Below are 24,609 nucleotides of genomic sequence, written 5' to 3' on the forward strand. Positions count from 1 at the left end.
CTTGTCTTATCACCATTGTAGAATCCTAGACAAATATAATTTTCTGAATTTTACTAACTTAAGAAATTTTAAATCTGCTGGTCTTATCTATAAAACATTACATGGTTTGGCTCCTCTGCCACTGAAAATGTTTATTAAAAAGAGATCTACCCGTGGCCCTACTCTGCGTGCGACGAGAGCCACTGATAGAGGGGATTGTGACCTAAGTTTCAGGCGGACAACTTTTGCCCAAAATACCCTATCTTACAAAGGGTGTGCATTTTGGAATAGCATCCCACCCTCGGTAAGGGAGTGCTCTAATTTCACCACATTTAAGAAACACTTGAAGATGTGGTTAAGAGGCAACCAAACCTGTGATCATGCATAATTCAGATTGGGCTTGTCTGGGGTATGTAGACATGGGTATGGATATGTGTGTGTAGGTGTATGTATATATATGTGTGTATATGTGTGTGTGTACGTACTGTACATGCGTATGTGTGTATATATATGTGTATATATACATATGTATATATTAAATACAATTAGTGGAGATACGGTAGAGCAATGTGCAATTTGATTATGCACTTTATATTAACGACGGGTTTTGTGCAATATGTATACTCCATTTTGGTTCCCGTGCAATATAATTTATCTCCTCGCACTAAGCACTTTAAAATATAAACACTTTAACATATATCCACTATAACTGTACTCTACTGTTTAGACTCGTTTACACACTGGTCGTTGGTCTCCTGTTTTTATTCTTTGTACTAAGTTTCGTGTTGTGTTGTGGTATTATGTGTTTCTGTCTTTGTTTTTTCTTATTCCTTGTACTGATTTTCGTGTTGTGTTGTGGTATTATGTGTTTCTGTCTTTGTTTTTTCTGATTCGTTTATGTTCATGTTACCATCAACCTGCCAGGGGACTACAGATGGAAATTAGCCTTAGGCTATAATCTGGCATATTTACATGTGAATGTTCATTAATATGCACTGTCCCATTTTAAATAAATAAATCTGAATCAGTAAGGGTAAGGGTCGCTTGATTCAACTCGTCCTTCGGAGAGTCTGCTCACCTGGCGTTTTAAACACCAAATGAGCTTAACGGAGCTGACCGTGGGAATCACCGCCAACTGACTCTCCCGTCCAGTCACTTTTGGCACTTTTCCACTAGTACCTACTCAGATTCGGCTGCATCTGACATAATCAAACTACAGGCCACCGATTGGTCGGGGGGTTGGAGTCAGACGTCTGAGTCAGGATGTGACATCCTTTCAAGAGCGACTCCCGGCTTCTTGTTCATTATTTCCAAGAACAATGGCAGCACAGAAATCTGTTCTGTGGTCAAATTCTGAGGTGGAGACCTTCTTAAACCTGGTGTCTGAGGAAAAGATCCAGAGAGAGCTAGATGGGGCCACGAGGAATGATAAAATATACCAGGAGCTTTCTCAGTCCACGTCTGCTCAAGGCTACAAACGTCACAGCAGCTTCTCCAACCTCCTACTTCTGATCTGGGTGTTGAAAAGAAACGAGGGCGAGGGGAGTCAGGCTGAGTAGGTACTAGTGGAAAAGCTCCATTTGAGTCTGGGACCCCTGGGACTCCCAGCCACTCCACCGGTACAGAACGTACCAGACCAATCACACCATCCAACAACCACTGATCCAAACACTGTCAGTTGTTCACCAGTATCAGCACACAGAGATTTGTGTTGGACAACTTCTCTTTCCAGCATGTTAAACATGTGCCTTTTGCGACACACAATGCAGACGTGTCTCGCTGCTCCAGACGTGTCTCGCTGCTCCAGACATGTCTCGCCGCGGACGTGTCTCGCCGCCGCCGCGGACGTGTCTCGCCGCCGCCGCGGACGTGTCTCGCCGCCGCCGCGGACGTGTCTCGCCGCCGCCGCGGACGTGTCTCGCCGCTGCCGCAGACGTGTCTCGCCGCTGCCGCAGACGTGTCTCTCTGCTGCAGACGTGTCTCTCTGCTGCAGACGTGTCTCTCTGCTGCAGACGTGTCTCTCTGCTGCTGCAGACGTGTCTCTCTGCTGCTGCAGACGTGTCTCTCTGCTGCTGCAGACGTGTCTCTCTGCTGCTGCAGACGTGTCTCTCTGCTGCTGCAGACGTGTCTCTCTGCTGCTGCAGACGTGTCTCGCTGCTGCTGCAGACCTGTCTCGCTGCTGCTGCAGACGTGTCTCGCTGCTGCTGCAGACGTGTCTCGCTGCTGCTGCAGACGTGTCTCGCTGCTGCTGCAGACGTGTCTCGCTGCTGCTGCAGACGTGTCTCGCTGCTGCCGCAGACGTGTCTCGCTGCTGCCGCAGACGTGTCTCGCTGCTGCCGCAGACGTGTCTCTCTGCTGCCGCAGACGTGTCTCGCTGCTGCCGCAGACGTGTCTCTCTGCTGCAGACGTGTCTCTCTGCTGCAGACGTGTCTCTCTGCTGCCGCAGACGTGTCTCGCTGCTGCCGCAGACGTGTCTCGCTGCTGCCGCAGACGTGTCTCGCTGCTGCCGCAGACGTGTCTCTCTGCTGCAGACGTGTCTCGCTGCTGCTGCAGACGTGTCTCGCTGCTGCTGCAGACGTGTCTCGCTGCTGCTGCAGACGTGTCTCGCTGCTGCTGCAGACGTGTCTCGCTGCTGCTGCAGACGTGTCTCTCTGCTGCAGACGTGTCTCGCTGCTGCTGCAGACGTGTCTCGCTGCTGCTGCAGACGTGTCTCTCTGCTGCAGACGTGTCTCTCTGCTGCAGACGTGTCTCGCAGCTGCTGCAGACGTGTCTCGCAGCTGCTGCAGACGTGTCTCGCTGCTGCCGCAGACGTGTCTCGCTGCTGCCGCAGACGTGTCTCGCTGCTGCCGCAGACGTGTCTTGCTGCTGCAGACGTGTCTTGCTGCTGCAGACGTGTCTCGCTGCTGCAGACGTGTCTCGCTGCTGCAGACGTGTCTCGCTGCTGCAGACGTGTCTCTCTGCTGCAGACGTGTCTCGCTGCTGCTGCAGACGTGTCTCGCTGCTGCTGCAGACGTGTCTCTCTGCTGCAGACGTGTCTCGCTGCTGCCGCAGACGCGTCTCTCTGCTGCAGACGTGTCTCGCTGCTGCTGCAGACATGTAACGTGTAACGGTAGAGTCTTGTCTTGTCCCCAGCATGTTCGTGCCGCTGCAGACGTGTCTCGCTGCCGCAGACGTGTCTCCCTGCTGCAGACGTGTCTCTGCCCCAGACGTGTCTCCGTGTAACCTTGTCTTGTCCCCAGCATGTTCGTGCTGCTGCGAGGAGCCACCAAAGAGCAGGCCTTCCGGATCGGCAGCGAGATGGCTGAGGCGGTGACCGCCACCAACCCCAAACCGGTCAAGCTCAAGTTTGAGAAGGTGAGGCCTCGCCGGAGCTGCAGCAGCGCTGCTGAAGCCTGCGCTGGGTTTTTTAAAAACTTTTTACAGAATTTTATGTGCTGTAAAAAACATGACACAAATCAAACAGCATGGAACATACAGGTCACCGAAGGGGGTGTATTATGGTGTATCGAAAAAACAAAACCAAAAAACAGATATTGCTCTGGGTAATAAATAAAGGGTTATATAGTTCATGGGTAATAAAGGGTTATATAGTTCCTGGGTAATAAAGGGTTACTATAGTTCCTGGGTAATAAAGGGTTACTATAGTTCCTGGGTAATAAAGGGTTACTATAGTTCCTGGGTAATAAAGGGTTATATAGTTCCTGGGTGAGAGGAGAGGGCAGCCAGCCCGGGGTGCCAGTCCCTCCAGTGTACAGTAAGTCCATCCAACATGCAGAGTAGGGGAGGTGTCTTGTCAGATAAATCCGTAAGGTAAAAACCAGTCAGGGGAACAAAGTTGTTAAAACAATCGTGGGTAATGATATCAACAAGGAAATTTCCAATGCCAATTTCCAATCAGTCCAAGATATTAAGTAATATTTTCAAAAGGTAAGCCCTGCCTGGTTTGACTGTGTGTGTGTGTGTGTGTGTGTGTGTGTGTGTGTGTGTGTGTGTGTGTGTGTGTGTGTCAGGTGTACCTGCCCTGTGTGCTGCAGACGAAGAAGCGCTACGTGGGCTACATGTACGAGAGCCTGGACCAAAAGGAGCCCGTGTTTGACGCCAAAGGCATTGAGACGGTGCGCCGTGACGGCTGCCCCGCCGTTTCCAAGGTAACACCCCCCCCTCCCCGACCCCTCACGGTCCTGTCGGACCCGTCCCCGGCGTGACCCCCTCCCGTGTGCTCCCAGATCCTGGAGCGCTCCATCAAGCTGCTGTTCGAGACCCGGGACATCAGCCAGGTGAAGCGCTTCGTGCAGCGCCAGTGCCTGAAGGTTCTGGACGGCCGGGCCAGCATGCAGGACCTGACCTTCGCCAAGGAGTACCGGGGCAGCGGCTCGTACCGGCCCGGGGCCTGTGTGCCGGCGCTGGAGCTCACCAGGTGTGTGACTGCATCCGCCTGATGTACCGGAGTCTGTTGCTAGGCAACCTGGCTCTTCATGGAGCCAGGTTCTGTATGCGTAAGAACTCTGTGTTCATGCGGTGAGAGGGGTTTCCCTCCTCGTGGACGGATGCTGCACAGATCAGTGGAGGCGTTTCTAGTGGTGAAGAGATGGAGAACACATGCAGACGGAGAATCTGCCCTGGTCTTTAGTTCCGGTCCTGGGGGGCCACCGTCCTGCAAGTTTTACATGTTTCTGCTTCTACAGCCCGGATTCTGATTAACGGTCATCACCAGCTTGTCAGACTGATAATGACACGGCCCTTTGTATCACGGTGTGCTGAAGCAGAGAAACATGTGCAGGACAGTAGGGCTGTAGAGATCCCTAAATATATCAGAATAAATAAAGAGATGCATCAAATACACATGGAAACCCAGCACTAGAAACCAGAACCCAGGACTAGAAACCAGAACCCAGGACTAGAAACCAGAACCCAGGACTAGAAACCAGAACCCAGGACTAGAAACCAGAACCCAGGACTAGAAACCAGAACCCAGGACTAGAAACCAGAACCCAGGACTAGAAACCAGAACCCAGGACTAGATGCTAGAACCCAGGATTAATCCCAGGACTAGAAACCGGAACTAGAACTGAGAACTAGATTTAAGAACAGCAGGAAAATCAGTCATGGGTCCAGAAGGCGGTGAGATGTTTCAGATGTTCTGTTTGGGTTTTCACTACGGGAAGATGGACCGTGTAAGGCAGGGGTCGGCAACCCGCGGCTCTAGCGCCGCCCTAGTGGCTCCTGGAGCTTTTTCAAAAATGTTTGTCTTCTTTTTTTTTCTTTTTTTCCCTCTTTTTTCTCTTTTTTTCCTTTTTAATCTCGACATTTCGACTTTTTTCTCGACATTTCGACTTTTTTCTCAACATTTCGACTTTTTTCCTCCACATTTCGACTTTTTTCTCCAGATTGTACTTCAACATTAATCTCGACATTTCAACTTTTTCCTCAAAATTTTTACTTTTTTCTCGACATTTCGACTTTTTTCTTGAAGTGCATAATAATTAATAATAATAATTCATTTTATTTCGAGGCGCCTTTCATGTCACCCAAGGTCACCTTACAAGATTAAAACAAGAAATACAATTAAAAATACATTTTATAAGTTAAGAATACAAAAAAGACATCCATGAAAGCAGCAATAGACAGCGTAAAAAAAATAAGAAGTAAATGAAACACTAAATAAACAAACTGGTGAGATGTATTGCACAATGTCCGGTCAGAGTGAGTGGGCAAGTTTGAACAGGTGGGTTTTGAGTTGTGTTTTGAATGTGGTGATGGAGTGTATTTGTTTTATGTGTGGGGGGAGGGAGTTCCAGAGTCTGGGTGCCGAGCAGCTGAAAGCTCGGGCACCCATGGTGCTAAGGTGTGAGGTGGGAGTGAAAAGAAGTCCAGCAGAGGTTGAGCGGAGGGTACGGGAGGAGGTGTATTCTTTCAGTAGGTCACAGAGGTAAGTGGGGGCTAGGTTGTGAAGGGCTTTGTGGGTGAGGAGGAGGTTTTTGTAGATGATACGGTATTGGACTGGGAGCCAGTGGAGTTGGATAAGAACGGGGGTGATGTGGTCAGATGACTTGATGCGGGTGATGATCCGGGCGGCCGAGTTCTGAATGAGTTGTAGTTTGTTGGTGAGTTTGGTTGGGAGGCCAGTGAGGAGGGCGTTACAATAGTCAATCGGGGATGTGATGAATGAGTGGACCAGGATTTCTGTGCTGGATTGGGACAGCGCTGGACGGAGTCTGGAGATGTTGCGGAGGTGGAAGAATGCAGTCCGGGTGATGTTGTGGATGTGAGGTGCAAATGAAAGTGTGCTGTCCAAAATGACGCTGAGGCTCTTGACGTGGGGGGAAAAGGGTACCGGGAAGCCGTCGATGATGATGGGAGGGGCGGGACAGAGTTGTGACTTGGTGAGGGTGGATTTGGAGCCGATGAGAAGAGCCTCAGTTTTATTGCCGTTGAGTTTTAGAAAGTTATTGCTCATCCAGGTATTGATGTCGTGTAGGCAGGTGGTGAGGGAAGCGGGAGGAATGGCAGCGGTGGGGTTGGAGGAGATATATATCTGAGTGTCATCGGCGTAAGTGTGAAAATGGACCCTATGGTGACGGAGAATTGAACCTAGGGGTAGGAGGTAGATGGTGAAGAGAAGTGGACCCAACACTGACCCCTGGGGGACACCCAGTGTGACACCCGTGCACCCAGATTTATGGTTCTGTAGTTGGACAAACTGTTGACGGTCAGTGAGGTAAGATGAAAGCCAGGAGAGTGCAACACCAGTGATCCCAATGCCAGCCAGGCGGTCCAGGAGTATTGGGTGAGAAATGGTGTCGAAAGCTACGCTGAGGTCCAGGAGGATGAGGATGGTGAGTAGGCCGGAGTCAGCTGCACGGAGGAGGTCGTTGGTGATTTTAACCAGGGCTGTTTCAGTGCTATGATTGGAGCGGAAACCAGATTGAAAGGGTTCATGTAGGTTATTTGAATTGAGGTGGGACTGTAATTGTGCGGCTACCACCCTTTCCAGAGTTTTAGAGATGAAGGGAAGGTTGGAGATGGGCCTGTAATAATGAAAAAAAAAATCTTCCCCCAGTTCTAACTAATATAGAAACATGCAGCATGTGTTGCCTTCATTCTAAGGCTTATACAAGACACGGCTCCAGACATTTGTTTTTTGTGTTTTTGCTCCAATATGGCTCTTTGAACATTTTGGGTTGCCGACCCCTGGTGTAAGGGGAATACTTGTGTGTTGACTTGAGTTTTTATTAGCGTCAACCTCGTCGTCTGAGTTAATTTCAGGGTTGGCTTGTCTTGGGGAGCTGCGGCCCTCCCCCCGGCTCGGCTCGGTCTCAGCTCGGTGTCGGTCTCTGCAGGCGGATGATGGCGTACGACCGGCGGCTGGAGCCGCGCGTGGGCGAGCGGGTTCCCTACGTGGTGGTGTACGGGCTGCCTGGCGTGCCCCTGATCCAGCTAGTGCGCCGCCCCCCGGAGGTGCTGCAGGACCCGGCCCTGCGCCTCAACGCCACTTACTACATCAGCAAGCAGATCCTGCCGCCGCTGGCCCGGATGTTCCAGCTGGTGGGGGTGGACGTGTTCAGCTGGTACCAGGAGCTGCCCCGGGTGAGCAGCCGCTGCACACCCAACACTCACACATACATTCCTGGACATCCCAAAACTTTCTCAAATTAAAGGTAGTGTCCTTGATTTTGGAGAGCTAGCTAGATTTGAAAGTGGCACCTCCTCTAAGCCCCGCCCCCTCCCCCCCCTCCCAGCTTTAATCCTGTAAAAACTCTAACCAATCCGTTTCATTCGGTCCGAATGAAACGGATTGGTCCAGGACCAGAGGCTTGGCAGGGGGGGAAAGAACCAATCAGATGCCTTCATGCCGCCCACGTGCCCCCCCCCTCCCCTGTCCCATGCACGCACTCGCTTCCAGCCCCCCCGTGTCCACTTCCCACGGGTCCTCACGGGGCTCACAGTGTCCCAGTGTAGCCCCCCTCCCTCCCCTCTGCCACAGACCCCCAGTACGTAGTTATTATGTCGTTATTTCCAGAGCGGCTCGGTCCCGCTGTGTGTGAGAGCGGGGAGCAGAGCGTTGGTCCGGGCTGCTGCTGCAGGACTCTCCGCCCAGCAGCAGCAGCCCGCAGAGACACGTGCAGCCGCACTGAAGAGCCGCAGCAGCTCCGGCTCGGAAGCTGTATGGGGGTCCGTGGGGATGGAGGCGTCTCCATCCCGGCGAGAGCGGAGAGCAGGTGGCGGTGCGCTGCAGGCTCTAGAACCACGACTACGGCGTAGGCTACGGCGTAGGCTATGGCGTAGGCTACGGCGTAGGCTACAGGCTGTAGGCTACGGCGTAGGCTACGGCGTAGGCTACGGCGTAGGCTACGGCGTAGGCTACGGCGTAGGCTACGGCGTAGGCTACGGCGTAGGCTACAGGCTGTAGGCTATGGCGTAGGCTACGGCGTAGGCTATGGCGTAGGCTATGGCGTAGGCTACAGGCTGTAGGCTACGGCGTAGGCTATGGCGTAGGCTACGGCGTAGGCTACAGGCTGTAGGCTACAGGCTGTAGGCTACGGCGTAGGTCGCCGGGATGGAGACGCAGGTGGGCAGGATACACGTTTGGGTGGGCACAGCCCCCCCTATAACCGGCCTCGCTTACAGGTGAATGAGACATGGGGTAGTTTTGTTGAAAATGTGCTGTCCAAAATGTCCTGGAAAACTCGACTCCTGCAAATGCGCGTTCCCCAAAGTTTGTGGGGGCGTGGCTTTGGACGGAGCGCTGACGGGAGGGGGAGGAGGGGGCGGGGCTTAGAGGAGGGGGCGGGGCTTAGAGGAGATGCCACTTTCAAATCTTGCTAGCTCTCCAACATCAAGGACACTACCTTTAAACCATGATAAAACAGAAATTATTTTATTTGCCACTCCCAAATCCTCAGAACCCTACCACATGGCTTACATTTTAAGATTAAGATTCCCAGAATATTCTAATTTTTTGAGATAGGATATTTGAGTTTTCTTAAGCTGTAAGCCATGATCAGCAATATTAAAATAATAAAAGGCTTACAATATTTCAGTTGATTTGTAATGAATCCAGAATGTATGACATTTTTGAATTACAGAAAATAAAGGACTTTTTCACAATATTCTAATTTTCTGAGACAGTCCTGTAAATCCCCCACTGCTTTTAAATCTTTACTAAAAACATTGCTTTGTAGAAAAGCTTTTATTGTGGTGTGAATATTGGTATTCATTTTAGACCTGGCTATTGCTGTCTTATGTTCTTATCCACTATGCGCTGTATTTTTATCTTGATGTATTTTATTGTTCTTGGGAAGCACATTGTAACTTTGTTAAGAAAGGTGCTATATAAATAAAATTCATTCTTATTATATTATTCAGAGAAGAACAAAGAGATCTCTGCTTCAGCCGTCTGACGGAGAACTGCTGCCCCCTGCTGGCAGAACCGACACTGAACCACCAGTTGAGTGTCTGGGTTCACCCAGTTCCAGCGTGGTGATTTAAGGCAATGCTTTTCAAACGCTTTCTGTCAGGCCCTTTGGGGAATTGGAAATATTTTAGAGCCCCTCCCCCCAACACGGTTCCCACCTAGATTGGTAGAATTAATTGTATATAATTGTACAAACATTACTCTACTAATAATAAGACACAAAACCCAACTATAATTTTATATTGTATTATTATTTGAACATGAACAAAAGTGCTTGTATTGGCAAATGATTCGGTGACACTGTGAAATAATTATAATAATAATATAATTTTATTTGTATAGCTCTTTTCAATTCAAATACCAAGCAACAATTATGATACTAACAATAACTACTAATTGAAACTAGGCCTTCTTCCCTGAGTATTAATTTTTTTTAGAACTTATTTTATGAACATACAGGACTGTCTCAGAAAATTAGAATATTGTGATAAAGTCCTTTATTTTCTGTAATGCAAAAATGTCATAAATTCTGGATTCATTACAAATCAACTGAAATATTGCAAGCCTTTTATTATTTTAGTATTGCTGATCATGGCTAGTTTTAAAGGTGGAGGTGGTGTCAGCCTCCTTAACCCAGATTGGAAGTTGGTTCCATAGTAGTGGTGCCTGATAGCAGAACGCCCGCCCTCCAAATCTACATTTAGATACTCTAGGAACTACGAGTAAAGCACTCTGAGAACGGAGAGCTCTGCCAGGAACATAAGGCACTATCAGGTCTTGTAAATACTGCAGAGCTAAGCCGTTTTGGGCTTTATATGCAAGTAATACAATTTTAAATTGTAACAGTGTAACAATGATTAGAACTGTCCCAGAGGGTTAAGGTGATGTTGTCCTGTCCCTTGTCATCCCTGCAGGTCCAGAAGGCGTCCTGCTCAGCGGGGGGGGACCAGGGGTCCAGGAAGGGGACCATCTCCCAGTACTTCACCACGCTGCACTGCCCCGTGTGTGACGAGCTGACCCAGCTGGGCGTGTGCTGCCGCTGCCGGGCCGACCCCCAGAGGGTGGTGGTGACGCTGCAGCAGGACCTGGGGGGCTGGGAGAGACAGCAGGACACGCTGCTCAAGGTGAGAGAACGCAGGACACGCTACTGAGGGTGAGAGGACCGCTGGACCAGCTGTCTCAGCGTCTCACCTGTCCCCCCCATCTCATCTGTCCCCCCCGTCTCACCTGTCCCCCGTCTCACCTGTCCCCCGTCTCACCTGTCCCCCGTCTGTCTGCAGATCTGCCGGAGCTGCAGCGGCGGTGCTGAGCGGACGGTGCCCTGTGTCTCTCTGGACTGTCCCGTCCTCTACAAGCTGTCCCGGGTCAACAGGCAGCTGTCCAAGGCCCCGTACCTCCGCCAGCTGCTGGAGCAGTTCTGACCCGGTGCTAACAGCCGTCCCCCCTCCGCCTCATTCCAGCGTCCCGTCCGTCCAGCCCTTTCAATGGTGCTCTGACCGAATGCTGTCGGGTTGTGGTTCTGCGTGTCCGAGTGCTGTTCCTGGCCGTCTCTGCGACCCGTCTCTGTGACCCATCTCTGCGACCCGTTTCTGCGACCCGGGCGTACCGGGCCACGGTGGAACCGGGCCACGGTGGAACCGGGCCACGGCTCAGACTCAGGTCCACAAAAACCAGGACTTCCAACCACTAGCGTTGCTCCTTTTCTATTGACTATTCTTTGATAAACTTACTGTACAGATCCATCCCATAAACCACCGAGCATTAACGGACTCTGGTCCCGGATCCAGGACTTGATTCTGGTCCCGGGTCCAGGACTTCTCCGGCCCTGTTGAAAGGGAGTCTGCTCTGATTGTACCGACGTCCTCACCACACTATCAGTTTCTTTAACGTGGGACTGTTGCAATACTTACTTTGATAATTTATGCCATGCAGAGTCTTTTATTTCCTCGTGAGGTTTTTATGTCCATGTCCAGTGTCCCGTCTCCAGACTTGACCCAGACGTGACCCGCGGGTCCCCACACGGGCGGCTGGAGGAGGTTGGTGTTCTGCCCGTTTTTATTGGACGTTGCTGTGGTCGCAGAGTTGAGATTGATATAATAAAAGTCTGTATTCCAACGCCGCCTCTTGGTGATTGAGAAGCGCTGGGATGGACTGGTTCTGACCGGTTCTGACCACACCGGGGCGCTCCTGGCCGTGCAGGCGTGAGCGCCCCCGTGTGGTCGGAGGCGGTGCTGCAGCAGGAGGGCTGAAGGTGGAGCAGGTGACCAGTTGCCATCAGTTTTACAGAGCAGTGTTTTGAGTGTAATGAGCATCAGGGGGGGAGCTCTCACATGAGCGCAGGGGGGGAGCCTTCAGCAGAGTCTAGATCAGGGGTCGGCAACCCAAAATGTTGAAGGACCCGTATTGAACCAAAAACAAAAAATAAATATGTCTGGAGCCGCAAAAAATCTTGTATAAAAGAAAGCCTTTCAGCCTTAGAAAGAAGGCAACACATGCTGCATGAATCTATATTAGTTAGAACTGGGGGAAGATTTTTTTTTTTCATTATGCACTTCAAGAAAAAAGTCGAAATTTCAAGATTAAAGGTATAGTCAGTGATGTTTGAGAGATAGCAAGATTTGAAAGTGGCACCTCCTCTAAGCCCCGCCCCCTCCTCCCCCTCCCGTCAGCGCTCCGTCCAAAGCCACGCCCCCACAAACTTTGGGGAACGCGCATTTGCAGGAGTCCAGTTTTCCAGGACATTTTGGACAGCACATTTTCAACAAAACTACGTGTCTACTATGTCTCATTCACCTGTAAGCAAGGCCGGTTTTGGGGCAGGGGTGGGCTGTGCCCACCCAAACGTGCGTCCTGCCCACCCAATCAAAGTTATGGGGATCCTTTATTTTTTTATAATTTTATTTTTTTATAAATATAAAAAAATATCACAGAATATCTGTACCGTTTCTGATTGGGTGGGCACTGCGCATCATTTTTAGACACAACAACCGGAAAAGTTGTGTCTTGGCGGAGGGACCCGACGTCGCAGCAAAATGAGAAACAGAGAAGTTCAGACCAGCAGACAGAGACACACTGAAGCTGATTTATGGCTTCGCGTTACACCAACGCAGAATGGTGCACGTCGCCGCGTACCCTACGCCGTGGCTCCAGAGCCTGCAGGGCAGCGCACCGACGCTCTCTGCCCTCGCCGGGATGGAGGCGGACCGCCATACTGGGGGTCCGCCACGGACCCCACCCCCAGTAGCGGACAACCTGCACCGCAGAATCGCACTTTGGCTTAGCTTTTTTTAGCCTTTTTATCTGGGCGAGCCGTTACATTCGACGTGACCGCCCCGGCCGCGAGCCGGCGGTGAAGCCGGGAGCGGTGGGGGTCCTCCGATGTCAGGCCGCGGTTGCCAGTCGGTCTGGAGGAGCGGGGGGGGGGGGTTACACTGGGACACTCTGAGCGAGGAGGACCCGTGGGAAGTGGACACGGGGGCTGGAGGCTGCTGGAAGCAGAGAGACGTGACGAGTGCGCGCAAGGGACAGAGGAGGGCGTCTTAAAATAAAGGCATCTGATTGGTTCTTTCCCCCCTGCCAATCTTCTGGTCCTCTGACCAATTATAACTATAATTATATAATTATAATTATAACAGCATCCATAGCACCATAGCAACGATAGAAATACCTCCATAATCTCCGTAATAACTGACAAACTAAACATATATTCACTAAATGAAGATTATGTAAATAAAATACACATTTCTCGCTAGAAACCTTAATAAAATGCATTTTAATGCCGAAACTATCTTGAAAAATATTGCATTTTCCAAGAAAAATAAAACATATGTTAACTTCTGACATGTTACGTTACTCTAAACTTAACTATCTTAAATATGAACCGTTAAGTCAACGGCACAGGATCGGGGCATCTGTCACGTGTCCAGGATCCCCCTCGTCACTATGACGTAGAGGGGGATCCCAGAGGGAATTCCCCTTGTCAAACATTCCCCATATAAATAATAATAATGTAATAATCCTAGCTGCTCCTGGTTGTCAGGCCAGCGCCGTTGTGTGTGGCAGCTACAGTCTACAGGGTAAAGCGCTTAGCGGTTGTAGGAGTACAGCTGGAAAGCACTATATAAATGTAAGCCATTTACCATAATAATGTAATAATCCGTGTATATATCACGACCACGTATCCCAGCTCCAAAATGTTGCAATTCCACATTATTGAAACGTTGCGATTTCACATTATTCTGGCGAGATCTGAAACAACTTCCCAACAACAAGGAAGCGTGTGATTATTCATCACTGAGTGAATATTATGAAAGTAAAATATATATTTCTCGCTAGAAATGTAATCAAAACGCAGTTTTATGCAGAAACTAACTCAGAATATTGATTTGTTTCACTAAAAAAATGAGAAACGTAGGCAGGGTACGTTTTTATGTGAGACTGGGTTGGCGTCACATACAGCCGCAGACGGGATTACATTAGACCCTATTGGAGTCTACTTGCGCCTGATGGGTACTTTTTGCAGATGGGTACTTTTTGCAGATGGGTATTTTTTGCAGATGGGTACCTTTTGCAGATGGGTACCTTTTGCAGATGGGTACTTTTTGCAGATGGGTACTTTTTGCGTCAGTAGGTGTCGCTCAAGGTTCCTGACCAGGCGTCAGTTTCTGACGAGTTAGGAGTGAGACTGTGTTGGTCAGATACAGCCGACTCAGCCGCTTAGAACCTCGTCAGAGTAGTTACAGAAAAGTATCTACTCAGCACGTTAGACACCCAGTGGAAAAGAACCAAACCGAGTGGAGTGGAGTCTGGCTGAGTAGGTTCTGGTGGAAAAGCACCATAGGTGGAGGTGTTGGTCCACCAGGGCCCCCCGGACCCTTCCAGAACAACCCGGGGTACCACAGCCAAACGTTGGACACCACACAGCAGCTGTCACTCAAAAACACGCCCAGAATTCTGCAATAATGGTTGTTTTATTTTTGTACTGGATGTGGACGGGTCTTATCACCATCACTGGAGGAGCTGCACGTTTATAAATACAAAAGAGACCAACAGGTGAGTGCATGTAGCAGCAGTTCCTGCAGCCAGGTTCTGCTCAGGTACTTCATGGATCGGACCTGAACCTTCGGTCCAGTCAGTGCAGCCTGAAGGAACCCGGATCAACCACCCGGATCAACCACCCGGATCAACCACCCGGATCCCAGAGTGCCGGGTAGCTGACCTCCCCGAGACGGAGGAGTTTCCTCCTCATGAGTCATCAACCCCGGGCCGGTGGCCGGGAGGAGGGGGCGGAGCCCCGGGCCGGTGGCCGGGAGGAGGGGGCGGAGCCCCGGGGCCGGTGGCCGGGAGGAGGGGGCGGAGCCCCGGGCCGGTGGCCGGGAGGAGGGGGCGGAGCCGGTCACCAGCGACGACACGTTACAGAACATGACAAAAAATTGCACTTCACGTCATCAAACAGCTGCAACGTCACATGACACCTAACGGTCCGGGTGGGGGGGCGGTGAGGAGGACGACTCTGCCTTGCTCACGTGTCCTCGTGCAAGGCACTGGGATTTGGACGGCAGTGCTAGCCGGACAGCTCTTTGGTTCAGGGTCTGCTGCGTCCAGGCGGGGGGTTGTCCGTGCTGCGTTTACGGCCCCGTAAAGCGGAGCGCTGAGCCGCTGCTCAGTCCTTCTTCTCTCTGCGTTTGGGAGAATCTCCCGCCGTGGCCTCCCCGCCTGCAGGGGCAGCAGAGGACCCCCCGGGGGCAGCCAGGTCGGGGGGCGGGGCCCTGAGGGGGGAGCTGACCAGGCTGGAGGCGTCGTCCATCTCAATCACCTCGAAGTCTGCGTCGTTCCACTGATCCGCCTCGTCGTCCCGCTCCTCTTCCTCCTCCTCCTCCTCCTCTTCCTCCTCCTCCTCCTCCTCTAGCAGCGCCTGCCGGTACTCGCTGTCATCGGCGGCGCCCCGCCCCCTCCCTCGCCCGCGGGGCCTCCCGCCCGGCCCGCCGGGCGCCGACGCCAGCTTGTACATGACGGGGAAGAGGATGGCGGTGAAGGCGGAGGTGAGCAGCGCCAGGTACGGCAGCAGCGGCTGCTGGCGGAGCCGGCCCAGCAGGAGGCCCAGCAGCGCCGGCAGCACCATCTCCCCCAGCGCCGCGCCCACCACCAGCGCCGCCGCCGTGCGGCCCGTCACCGGCGTGTACTGCTCCAGCCAGGAGATGCCGCTGGGGAAGGTGGCGGCCATGGACGCCCCGTACAGGCCGGTGCAGGCCCACAGCGCCCCCACCTGGCTGCTGAAGAGGCAGAGCAGCAGGGAGGAGAGGGTGGAGCCCAGCAGGCACAGCAGGATCATGGTCCCGGGGTAGATGCAGGCCGCAAACAAGATGGCCAGCCCCCGCACGGCGGCGAAGCTGCCCCAGAACAGCGAGTTGAGGCCGGCCGCCTGCGCCGGGGGCAGGCCGGCGTAGTCCTTGGCGAAGGTGAAGATGAAGGAGCCGTACGCCACCTCCGCGCCCACGTAGGCGAAGAAGAAGAAGAAGAGCAGGGCCACGAGAGCTGTGTGGTGTTTGGCCGCCGCCGGCTTCCCCGGCGCACCGCGGGGCCTCTGGCGCGCCGCGCCGCCACGGGCGTACAGCAGGAAGAAGAGGAAGGAGAGGAGGAAGAGGAAGGAGCCGATGACCACGTAGGCCCACATGGACCGGAGGCCGCCGCCGCGGCCGTGGACGTAGCGCAGGAGTGTGGCGTTGGGCGGCGGCGCCGCCGCACTGGCGTTGCTGCCGGGCCCGAACAGCAGCTTGGCGATGATGGGAGACACGAAGGCACCGGCGGCGAAGCTGAAGTGGAGGGCCTGCATGTGGGGGCCGGCCTGCTCCCCCCAGGTGCTCAGGATCAGCACGTTCCCGCCTGCAATCAGAGACGAGATCAGTCACGGGGCGTTCAAACACCCACGCCACGCTGCAGCACACAGGCAAATCAGAATGACCACAACAAAGGATTGTGGGTAATCCTAAATTCCCCTCTTCTGGGGAATTTAACGGGCAAACAGCAGCCAGCAGCAGGTGTTTTGTTAGTTTTCTGGTGACACAATGCCAAGAGGGAAAGACATCAGCAATAATGTCAGAAAAACACTTTCTGCTTCCCTTTTAAATAAGGTTACAAGTCTGGTTTTAAACCATTAAAAGTTGAGATGCACCGATCTCGAAAACCAGTATGTGCCTTTGCCAATCACAGCGAGAAATCCATAAATTCGCTAATGTCACGTTTAAGCTCGATGTCTTCTACAACAAAAGCGTCTGATGAGCAAAGCATGTGAATCCATTACTTTACGATGTAGTTCTTTATTGTTCTTCATGTCGTTTATAGGTCTCTGTTACAGGTGAGTTAGCGGCGTGGCTGCACCTCCTGTTTTCTCTGCCTTAGCGGCAGCAGACTTTGTAAACTCAATATATGAGATATTATAAATATCTCATAGCTATCATTTTTGTCCATCGCTCCTGTAGTTTCTTGTGCTGGCCCCCCTTTTCTTCTCTTTTTTCTCTTTTTTTCTCCACCTGCATGCGGTCCCCACCCCCGGTCATCCCGTTGCTGCTTCCACCTGCCTGCTGTGTTGCTGACGTCCCCGACCCCCAGTCTGGCCCTCGGCAGGAGGGTCCCCCCTTATGATCCAGGTCCTGGTCCAGGTTTCTTCCTCCTAAAGGGGAGTTTTTCTTGCCACTGTTTGGCTTAAGGTTTTTCTCCCACTAGGGGAGTTTTTACCTGCCATTGTTTATGTAATAACTGCTCGGGGGTTCATGTTCTGGATCTCTGTAAAGAGACGTCTAGAGACATCTGTTGTATTAGACGCTATATAAATAAAATTGAATTGAATATACTCCTTCATGTGAAAAACTTACAAATGTCCTATCAGCTTTATTGTGTTAATTATTTTCTAACATTCCTCCTCGTGGTATCTCCTTTGCACACAACTTGCAAACTGCAAATTTGTTGTCCTTTTCAGACATTGTAAAACTCCATACCGGGGAGGCCGACGCCTCCTCAGGACCGCTCGGTCTGAGATGAGGGAACTGACGCGCTGGCTGGGGTTGTTGTTGTAAACGTCATCTGATCGGCCTGCTCTGAACTATTATTTTCCGATCTCCGATCCAAACCGATAGGGGCATTATCGGGCCGATACCGATCGGTTGCCGATCGATCGGTGCATCTCTAGTTTAAAGTCCGGTGAGATGATGATTGACAGGTGGAAAACATTCAAGACAAGTGTCATCTCAGCAGAACCAACTCAGACCCACCTTGGTGGTGGAGACGGTCCCGGACCAGAGTCTACAGACAGATGTGAGGACATCTGTCTGTAGACCAGAGTCTACAGACAGATGTCCTCACATCTGTCTGTAGACTCTGGTCTACAGACAGATGTGAGGACATCTGTCTGTAGACTCTGGTCTACAGACAGATGTCCTCACATCTGTCTGTAGACTCTGGTCTACAGACAGATGTGAGGACATCTGTCTGTAGACTCTGTCTAAATAAACATATTTAAAATTTTTCAAGTAACAAAATAACATATTTGAACCTTTTAAAAGATTTCAGTTATTTTATTGTCTGAAAAATTGTTAAAATATGTTAGATTCAAATTTGTTTTGTTGATGGGAAAATGTTTCTCTATTTTTCTTATTTTTGTGAGGGGGATATATATTGTTTTTCGGCACTACCTTGTTCTCTATAGCTGATATAACATGAATTACTCCTATGTGGGATCAATAAAGTTCTTATTTTTGCCATCTGAGAAAATTAAATATATTATATTTGGTGCCTAACTGTTTCCCAAGTATATTAGTGCGTGTGTGAATGAATAAATGAGACGTAAAACGTACATTTCTTTGTAGAAAGGCGCTTTATGAAAATAAGTCAACCAGGAAGGCTCATATGAGTTAAGCGTGCAGGACTGTCCCCCGCTGAAGACCCACCACTGTCCCCCCATGAGGGGTGTCCCCTGGTCTTACCCGTGTCCCCTGGTCTTACCCGTGTCCCCTGGTCTTACCCGTGTCCCCTGGTCTTACCCGTGTCCCCTGGTCTTACCCGTGTCCCCTGGTCTTACCCGTGTCCCCTGGTCTTACCCGCGTCCCCTGGTCTTACCCGCGTCCCCTGGTCTTACCCGCGTCCCCTGGTCTTACCCGTGTCCCCTGGTCTTACCCGTGTCCCCTGGTCTTACCCGTGTCCCCTGGTCTTACCCGTGTCCCCTGGTCTTACCCGTGTCCCCTGGTCTTACCCGTGTCCCCTGGTCTTACCCGTGTCCCCTGGTCTTACCCGTGTCCCCTGGTCTTACCCGTGTCCCCTGGTCTTACCCGTGTCCAGGGCCCCCATGGACATCCCGATGCTGGACATGAACCCGGTGAGGACCACGGCCTGCCTGCAGAAGGGGATGGCGTACATCCCTAACGATGAGACCAGCATGGAGGAGCCTGGAGGCAGAGAGGATTCTGGGTAAATCACAGGAATAAACAGCTCCGGGTGGCAGCTCCTCCGCTCAGAGGACTCCACGGACGTCCTTTCACCGGTCCTCCAGCATCCTCTTGATTCCTCAACTCCTTTATTCTAATGTTTGTATGTAATGTATACCGTGTATGTTGTGATTGTGAATAAATGTGGCGGTGCAGAGCCCCCCCCGCCCCCCCCCAGCGACGTAATACATCAGAACAGAACGGTAGTTTCTAGTGTGTCTTCCCTCTGGACAGTCGCTTAGAGACACAGACATCCAGGCTGATCCTCTTCCTCCGGCTGCAGGTCCTGACCCCCCTCTGGACCCCCCCCCGTACTGGAGTTGAGGGGGAATGAGGGGGGATGGCATCCCCCCCTGAAATAAAAACGGTCCAAATCATCCCCCCCTGAAATAAAAACGGTCCAAATCATCCCCCCCTGAAATAAAAACGGTCCAAATCACCCCCCCCCTGAAATAAAAACGGTCCAAATCATCCCCCCCTGAAATAAAAACGGTCCAAATCATCCCCCCCTGAAATAAAAACGGTCCAAATCACCCCCCCCCTGAAATAAAAACGGTCCAAATCACCCCCCCCCTGAAATAAAAACGGTCCAAATCATCCCCCCTGAAATAAAAACGGTCCAAATCATCCCCCCCTGAAATAAAAACGGTCCAAATCATCCCCCCTGTAAAACTGCCATCCCTCCTTTCCATCCCTTATGTCATTTCATCAATGAATGTGGTTTTACTGCTATTTCAACATTTAGAGTCATCACCAGAAAAATAACACCAGAAAAATAACTTATTTGACAATTTTCACCTGTTTCAAGTAAATTTTCACTTGAAATAAGTAGAAAAATCTGCCAGTGGGACAAGATTTGTCTTCTTATTACAAGCAAAAAAATCTTGTCCCACTGGCAGATTTTTCTACTTATTTCAAGTGAAAATCTACTTGAAACAGGTGGAAATTGTTGTTTTTTCCAGTGATGAGTCTTGTTTTAAGTCTAATGATATTTTCTTTACTAAAATGAGACATTTTAACTAGAAATAAGACAAATATTCTTGTTAAGATTGTGAGTTTTTGCAGTGATCCATGTTACTTATCCTGTGAAGGACAGAGTCATATTGATAAGTTCAGAAAAGTGTTTTTTATTGTTGTGTTTTGATGTATTTGATGTAAGTCTTTCCCTGACCCTGCACCCCAACCTGGGACTTGCTGATTGGGCCGGAGCTTCGGGAGCTGCGTGCTGGCCTGTGGTCCCCACCCCTGGTCATCCCGTTGCTGCTTCCACCTGCCTGCTGTGTACTGCTGACGTCCCTGACCCACCAGTCTGGCCCTCGGCAGGAGGGTCCCCCCTTATGATCCTGGTCCTGGTCCAGGTTTCTTCCCTCCTAAAGGGGAGTTTTTTCTTGCCACTGTTTGGCTTAAGGCTTTTCTCCCACTAGGGGAGTTTTTACCTGCCATTGTTTATGTAATAACTGCTCGGGGGTCATGTTCTGGGTATGGGTCTCTGGAAAGCGTCTAGAGACAACTCTGTTGTATTAGACGCTATATAAATAAAATTGAATTGAATTGAATTGAGCCCAGTGGATATTTAAAGCTTACAGAAGGCTGCATTTAACTGCTGCTATGTCATTCCTGCAGTATTTCTGCAGGTGTTTTGGTCACTGCTATTATTTGTAATATATTATATTATTTGTAATCAGCACAAATTATACAACTCGAGTACTGCCCCCCCCTAGCACCAGGGTTACCTAGCAGCAGGTGGGGGTTCATGCAGTCAAACAGGAGCCCCCCCAGCAGAGACCCCCCGATGTATCCCGCCGAGCGGCCCACGAAGATGTAGGAGATGTTGCTGATGTTCTTGTTGACGTTCACGGCCAGATCCTGGAACGTGGGCCCCAGAACCGAGATGCTCATCCCCTACAAGCACACAAAAAAACAGGTTAACCCAGTCGGCAACCCGCGGCTCTAGAGCCGCATGCGGCTCTTTAGCGCCGCCCTAGTGCCTCCTGGAGCTTTTTCAAAAATGTTTGACCTTTTTTTCCTTCTTTTTTTCTCTTTTTTTCCTTTTTTTCTTCTTTTTCCTTTCCTTTTTAATCTCGACATTTCGACTTTTTTCTCAAAGTGCATAACGAAAAAAAAATCTTCCCCCAGTTCTAACTAATATAGAAACATGCAGCATGTGCTGCCTTCATTCTAAGGCTTATACAAGACTTTTCATTTTTTTGTGGCTCCAGACATATTTGTTTTTTGTGTTTTTGGTCCAGTATGGCTCTAAAACATTTTGGGTTACCGACCCCTGGGTTAGAAGAACGTTTGCTTCACAAACATCCTCTCACCATCCCTGAATCTGGTTCTGATGGAGGTTCCCTTCCCGTTAATAGGAAGATATTCTCCTCCAAGACAACCAAATACAACCTAAAGAGCATTTTAAGGAAAGTGTTTTATGTCAGTGTTTTAAGTGCTGCAGCGACTTTTCTCTTCCTGGTTACTGGGGGTGAATTAAATTGATCCAGCTGAACAAAGACAGTTGTGTGCAGATTCTCTCTGGTGTGTGTGCAGATTCTCTCTGGTGTGTGTGCAGATTCTCTCTGGTGTGTGTGCAGATTCTCTCTGGTGTGTGTGCAGATTCTCTCTGGTGTGTGTGCAGATTCTCTCTGGTGTGTGTGCAGATTCTCTCTGGTGTGTGTGCAGGTTCTCTCTGGTGTGTGTGCAGATTCTCTCTGGTGTGTGTGCACATGGATTTCTTCGGTAATCTGATGTGGCCTGAGTGGCTGAAAAGCGAGTTTATCAAGGAAGTAAATCCTGTTTGTGCAGGATGCTGCTGCGTTCAGGTTGATAACAAGACTCGTAAATACGAGACTCGTAAAACACCACGGTTTGGTTTTAACGACTGAATGGGTGAATGGTTAAAATCTTCAAGCACCTTATCGCTGGGGTAAAATATCTACAGGAATATATATACTCATAATTATTTTTTCCGATTTTTATCACAATTATGTACATTGTATCGTGCTGTAAACATCTGGTTATGTTTCATCTTACTGATTTTTATTTCTCCTTGTAATAACTAAACTATACAGTCTGATCCCAATTTTGTAAAAGACAGAGTTAAAATTTCAAGCACTTAAACTGAAATTCAAGCACTTTTCAGGCCTTGAAAACACAACATTGAAATTCAAGCACTTTCAAGGATTTCAAGCAACCGTAGGAACCCTGGAATTAAAACATTCTCACCTTCAGTCTGAGGTAAAAAAACATCTGATGTTCACTTTCATGTATTCAGGCTTATGGCGGTATAATATATATATATATATATATATATATATATATATATATATATATATATATATAGACACATACATATATATATACACACATACATATATATACACACACACACACACACACACACACAGAGGTGGTAGTAACGAGTTACATTTACTTGAGTAAGTTTTGGGAAATGTTGTACTTTTAGGAGTAGTTTTGAATCACTATACTTTTTACTTTTACTTGAGTAGATTTGTGAAGAAGAAACTGTTCCTCTTACTCCACTACATCAGGCTACGTTGAGCTGTTACTTTTCTTTTATCCCTTTTATCCACGTACGCGTCAATCTCATGACATCACTGGTGATTCTTTGGGAAAAATGTTTGTTTTTACATGTTTTGTCACATTTACACAGACTCAAACACACACAGAGTTTCTATGAGTTCATGTTTGTTCTAGTTCTGCCTGGTTAAAAAAGAAAAGTACAAAGGCTGGAAATTTTGTGCTACTTGTGCTTAAATTTTTTTATTCTGTTATTTTATTTATTTTATTATGTATTAAAGTACTTGAATTTACTTTATATTTTATTCATTTTAATTTATTTTATTATTTTATTGATTTAATTTGCGTGAAGATGATTGTTTTGTACTTTTGTCTGTTTGAATGGTTGTGTTAAAAAATAAATCAGACGTTACTCAACAGTTACTCAGTATTCTGAAGTAACAGTACTTTTACTTGAGTACAATTTTTGGCTCCTCTACCCAGCTCTGTACACACACACACATATATATATATATATATATATATATATATATATATATATTTTTTTTTTTTTATTATTATTATTATTATTATTATTAGTGGCGCATGCGTGGTCCCGGGACGTACCAAGCCCAGGAAGGATCCGCAGAGCACCGCGGTGACCGTCCAGCGGCCCCCGGCCCCGGGGACCGTCCCCCGGCCCCCCGGGGGGCCCCGGCCCGCCACCTCCACCCGGGGCTCCGGCCCCGCTCCCCCGCTCCTCTCCACGGCCTTCAGGGCGCTCCGCAGCCCCCGGCCGGCGTCCTTCCTGCGGTCAAAGAGCGTGTCCTCCTCCCGGTCCCCGGGCTCGTCCTCGTCCTCCATGCGGGCGAAGCGGACGTGCTTCTTCTTGGCGGAACTATCTCTCGCGGCGGAGGAACACATACCTGTCAGAGTGGCCGCGGCGGAGAACCGCCGCGATGCTGCTGACGGACACTCCGAACCAGACTCTATGGTTCTGGCTACGTCCCTATGTCGAAACTGATACCTGCTGCCTAATTATACCCGGCATGACCATCGTAGGCAGCGGTTTAATGTCAGATGACAGCCGAGTAACGCCGGTGCTGCTGTTTCTGTCGGTCCGTCCGCGGCCGGTGATCAGGCTGAAGGCTCGAAGATCGCATGTTAACGGGAGGATCACTCGGTCTCTGCAGGGCCGACGAAGGCCTGCAAAGATCGTCTAGCTCCAACACGATGCTCTCACTGTATTAAACCGGGGAAAACCTCACTGTATTAAACCGGGGAAAACCTCGGAACCCACAAGCGCAATACCTGCCAGGGTCATTAAATATGGAGGATTTGTAGTGCCAAAATTAATAAATAAATACATCATTAATTAATTAAAAGATAAGATAAGAAATCCTTTAATAGTCCCCCAGAGGGGAAATTTCCAAGATGGGAAATTTTCCAAAATGGGAATTAAATATATCATTCATTAATTAAATGTGTCATAAATTAATTAAAATACAACTAATTTTAAGTAAAAAAAATATATTTAATTATTTCAGTATTTAAGCAGACCAAAGCAGTGGATTCCACTAGATTCACGTTAGTCCCGCCCACTGAGTTTGACAAGTGAAACTGACAGTTTGACATTTCATGATTCACACGCAACACGAAATCATTAATTAAATGTGTCATTAATTAATTAAATACTGAAATAATTATATATTTACTTAAAATGGGACTTGCTGATTGGGCCGGAGCTTCGGGAGCTGCGTGCTGGCCTGCGGTCCCCACCCCCGGTCATCCCGTTGCTGCTTCCACCTGCCTGCTGTGCTGTTGCCGTCCCTGACCCACCAGTCTGGCCCTCGGCAGGAGGGTCCCCCCTTATGATCCTGGTCCTGCTCAAGGTTTCTTCCTCCTAAAGGGGAGTTTTTCTTGCCACTGTTTGGCTTAAGGTTTTTCTCCCACTAGGGGAGTTTTTACCTGCCATTGTTTATGTAATAACTGCTCGGGGGTCATGTTCTGGGTATGGGTCTCTGGAAAGCGTCTAGAGACAACTCTGTTGTATTAGACGCTATATAAATAAAATTGAATTGAATTGAATTGAATTAAAATGAATTGTATTTTAATTAATTAATGATATATTTCATTCCCATTTTAATTAATGAATGAAACATTTAATTAATTAAACATTTAATTAATTAATGATATATTTAATTCCCATTTTAATTCATTAATGAC

The 24,609-nt window shown here is 49.4% G+C and overlaps 2 protein-coding genes across 2 annotated transcripts in view; one reads left to right on the plus strand and one right to left on the minus strand.

Moving 5' to 3' along the window:
- The window catches only part of rev3l (REV3 like, DNA directed polymerase zeta catalytic subunit), a 97,170-nt gene extending 85,661 nt beyond the window's left edge, over positions 1-11,509 (plus strand). The window contains exons 27-32 of the mRNA XM_061747106.1: positions 3,219-3,333; positions 3,990-4,127; positions 4,206-4,396; positions 7,320-7,566; positions 10,309-10,518; positions 10,675-11,509. Coding sequence (XP_061603090.1) covers positions 3,219-3,333; positions 3,990-4,127; positions 4,206-4,396; positions 7,320-7,566; positions 10,309-10,518; positions 10,675-10,815 — 1,042 coding nt within the window. The 3' untranslated portion in view covers positions 10,816-11,509. The remainder of the gene's footprint in view (positions 1-3,218; positions 3,334-3,989; positions 4,128-4,205; positions 4,397-7,319; positions 7,567-10,308; positions 10,519-10,674) is intronic.
- A 2,781-nt stretch (positions 11,510-14,290) lies between these two features.
- On the minus strand, positions 14,291-23,532 carry mfsd4b (major facilitator superfamily domain containing 4B). Its single transcript, XM_061747107.1, has 4 exons — positions 23,011-23,532; positions 20,604-20,772; positions 18,715-18,831; positions 14,291-16,276 (listed from the first exon to the last, which is right to left on the minus strand). Exons 1-4 carry the CDS (start codon positions 23,305-23,307, stop codon positions 15,057-15,059), a joined length of 1,803 nt encoding a protein of 600 aa, XP_061603091.1. The 5' UTR covers positions 23,308-23,532; the 3' UTR covers positions 14,291-15,056.
- Positions 23,533-24,609: the final 1,077 nt, after the last annotated feature.

This window comes from Cololabis saira, chromosome 18 (genome assembly GCF_033807715.1).
Source record: "Cololabis saira isolate AMF1-May2022 chromosome 18, fColSai1.1, whole genome shotgun sequence".
NCBI lineage: Eukaryota > Metazoa > Chordata > Actinopteri > Beloniformes > Belonidae > Cololabis > Cololabis saira.

Bases quoted from the DNA above. Each gene is read 5' to 3' on its own strand.
- mfsd4b (XM_061747107.1), bottom strand. From the start codon at position 23,307: ATGTGTTCCTCCGCCGCGAGAGATAGTTCCGCCAAGAAGAAGCACGTC. The intron at 20,773-23,010 runs GTACGTCCCGGG...GTGTGCTTGTAG, and splicing joins GCGGATCCTTCCTGGGCTTG to GGGATGAGCATCTCGGTTCT. The intron at 16,277-18,714 runs GTAAGACCAGGG...CTCTGATTGCAG, and splicing joins CATGGGGGCCCTGGACACGG to GCGGGAACGTGCTGATCCTG.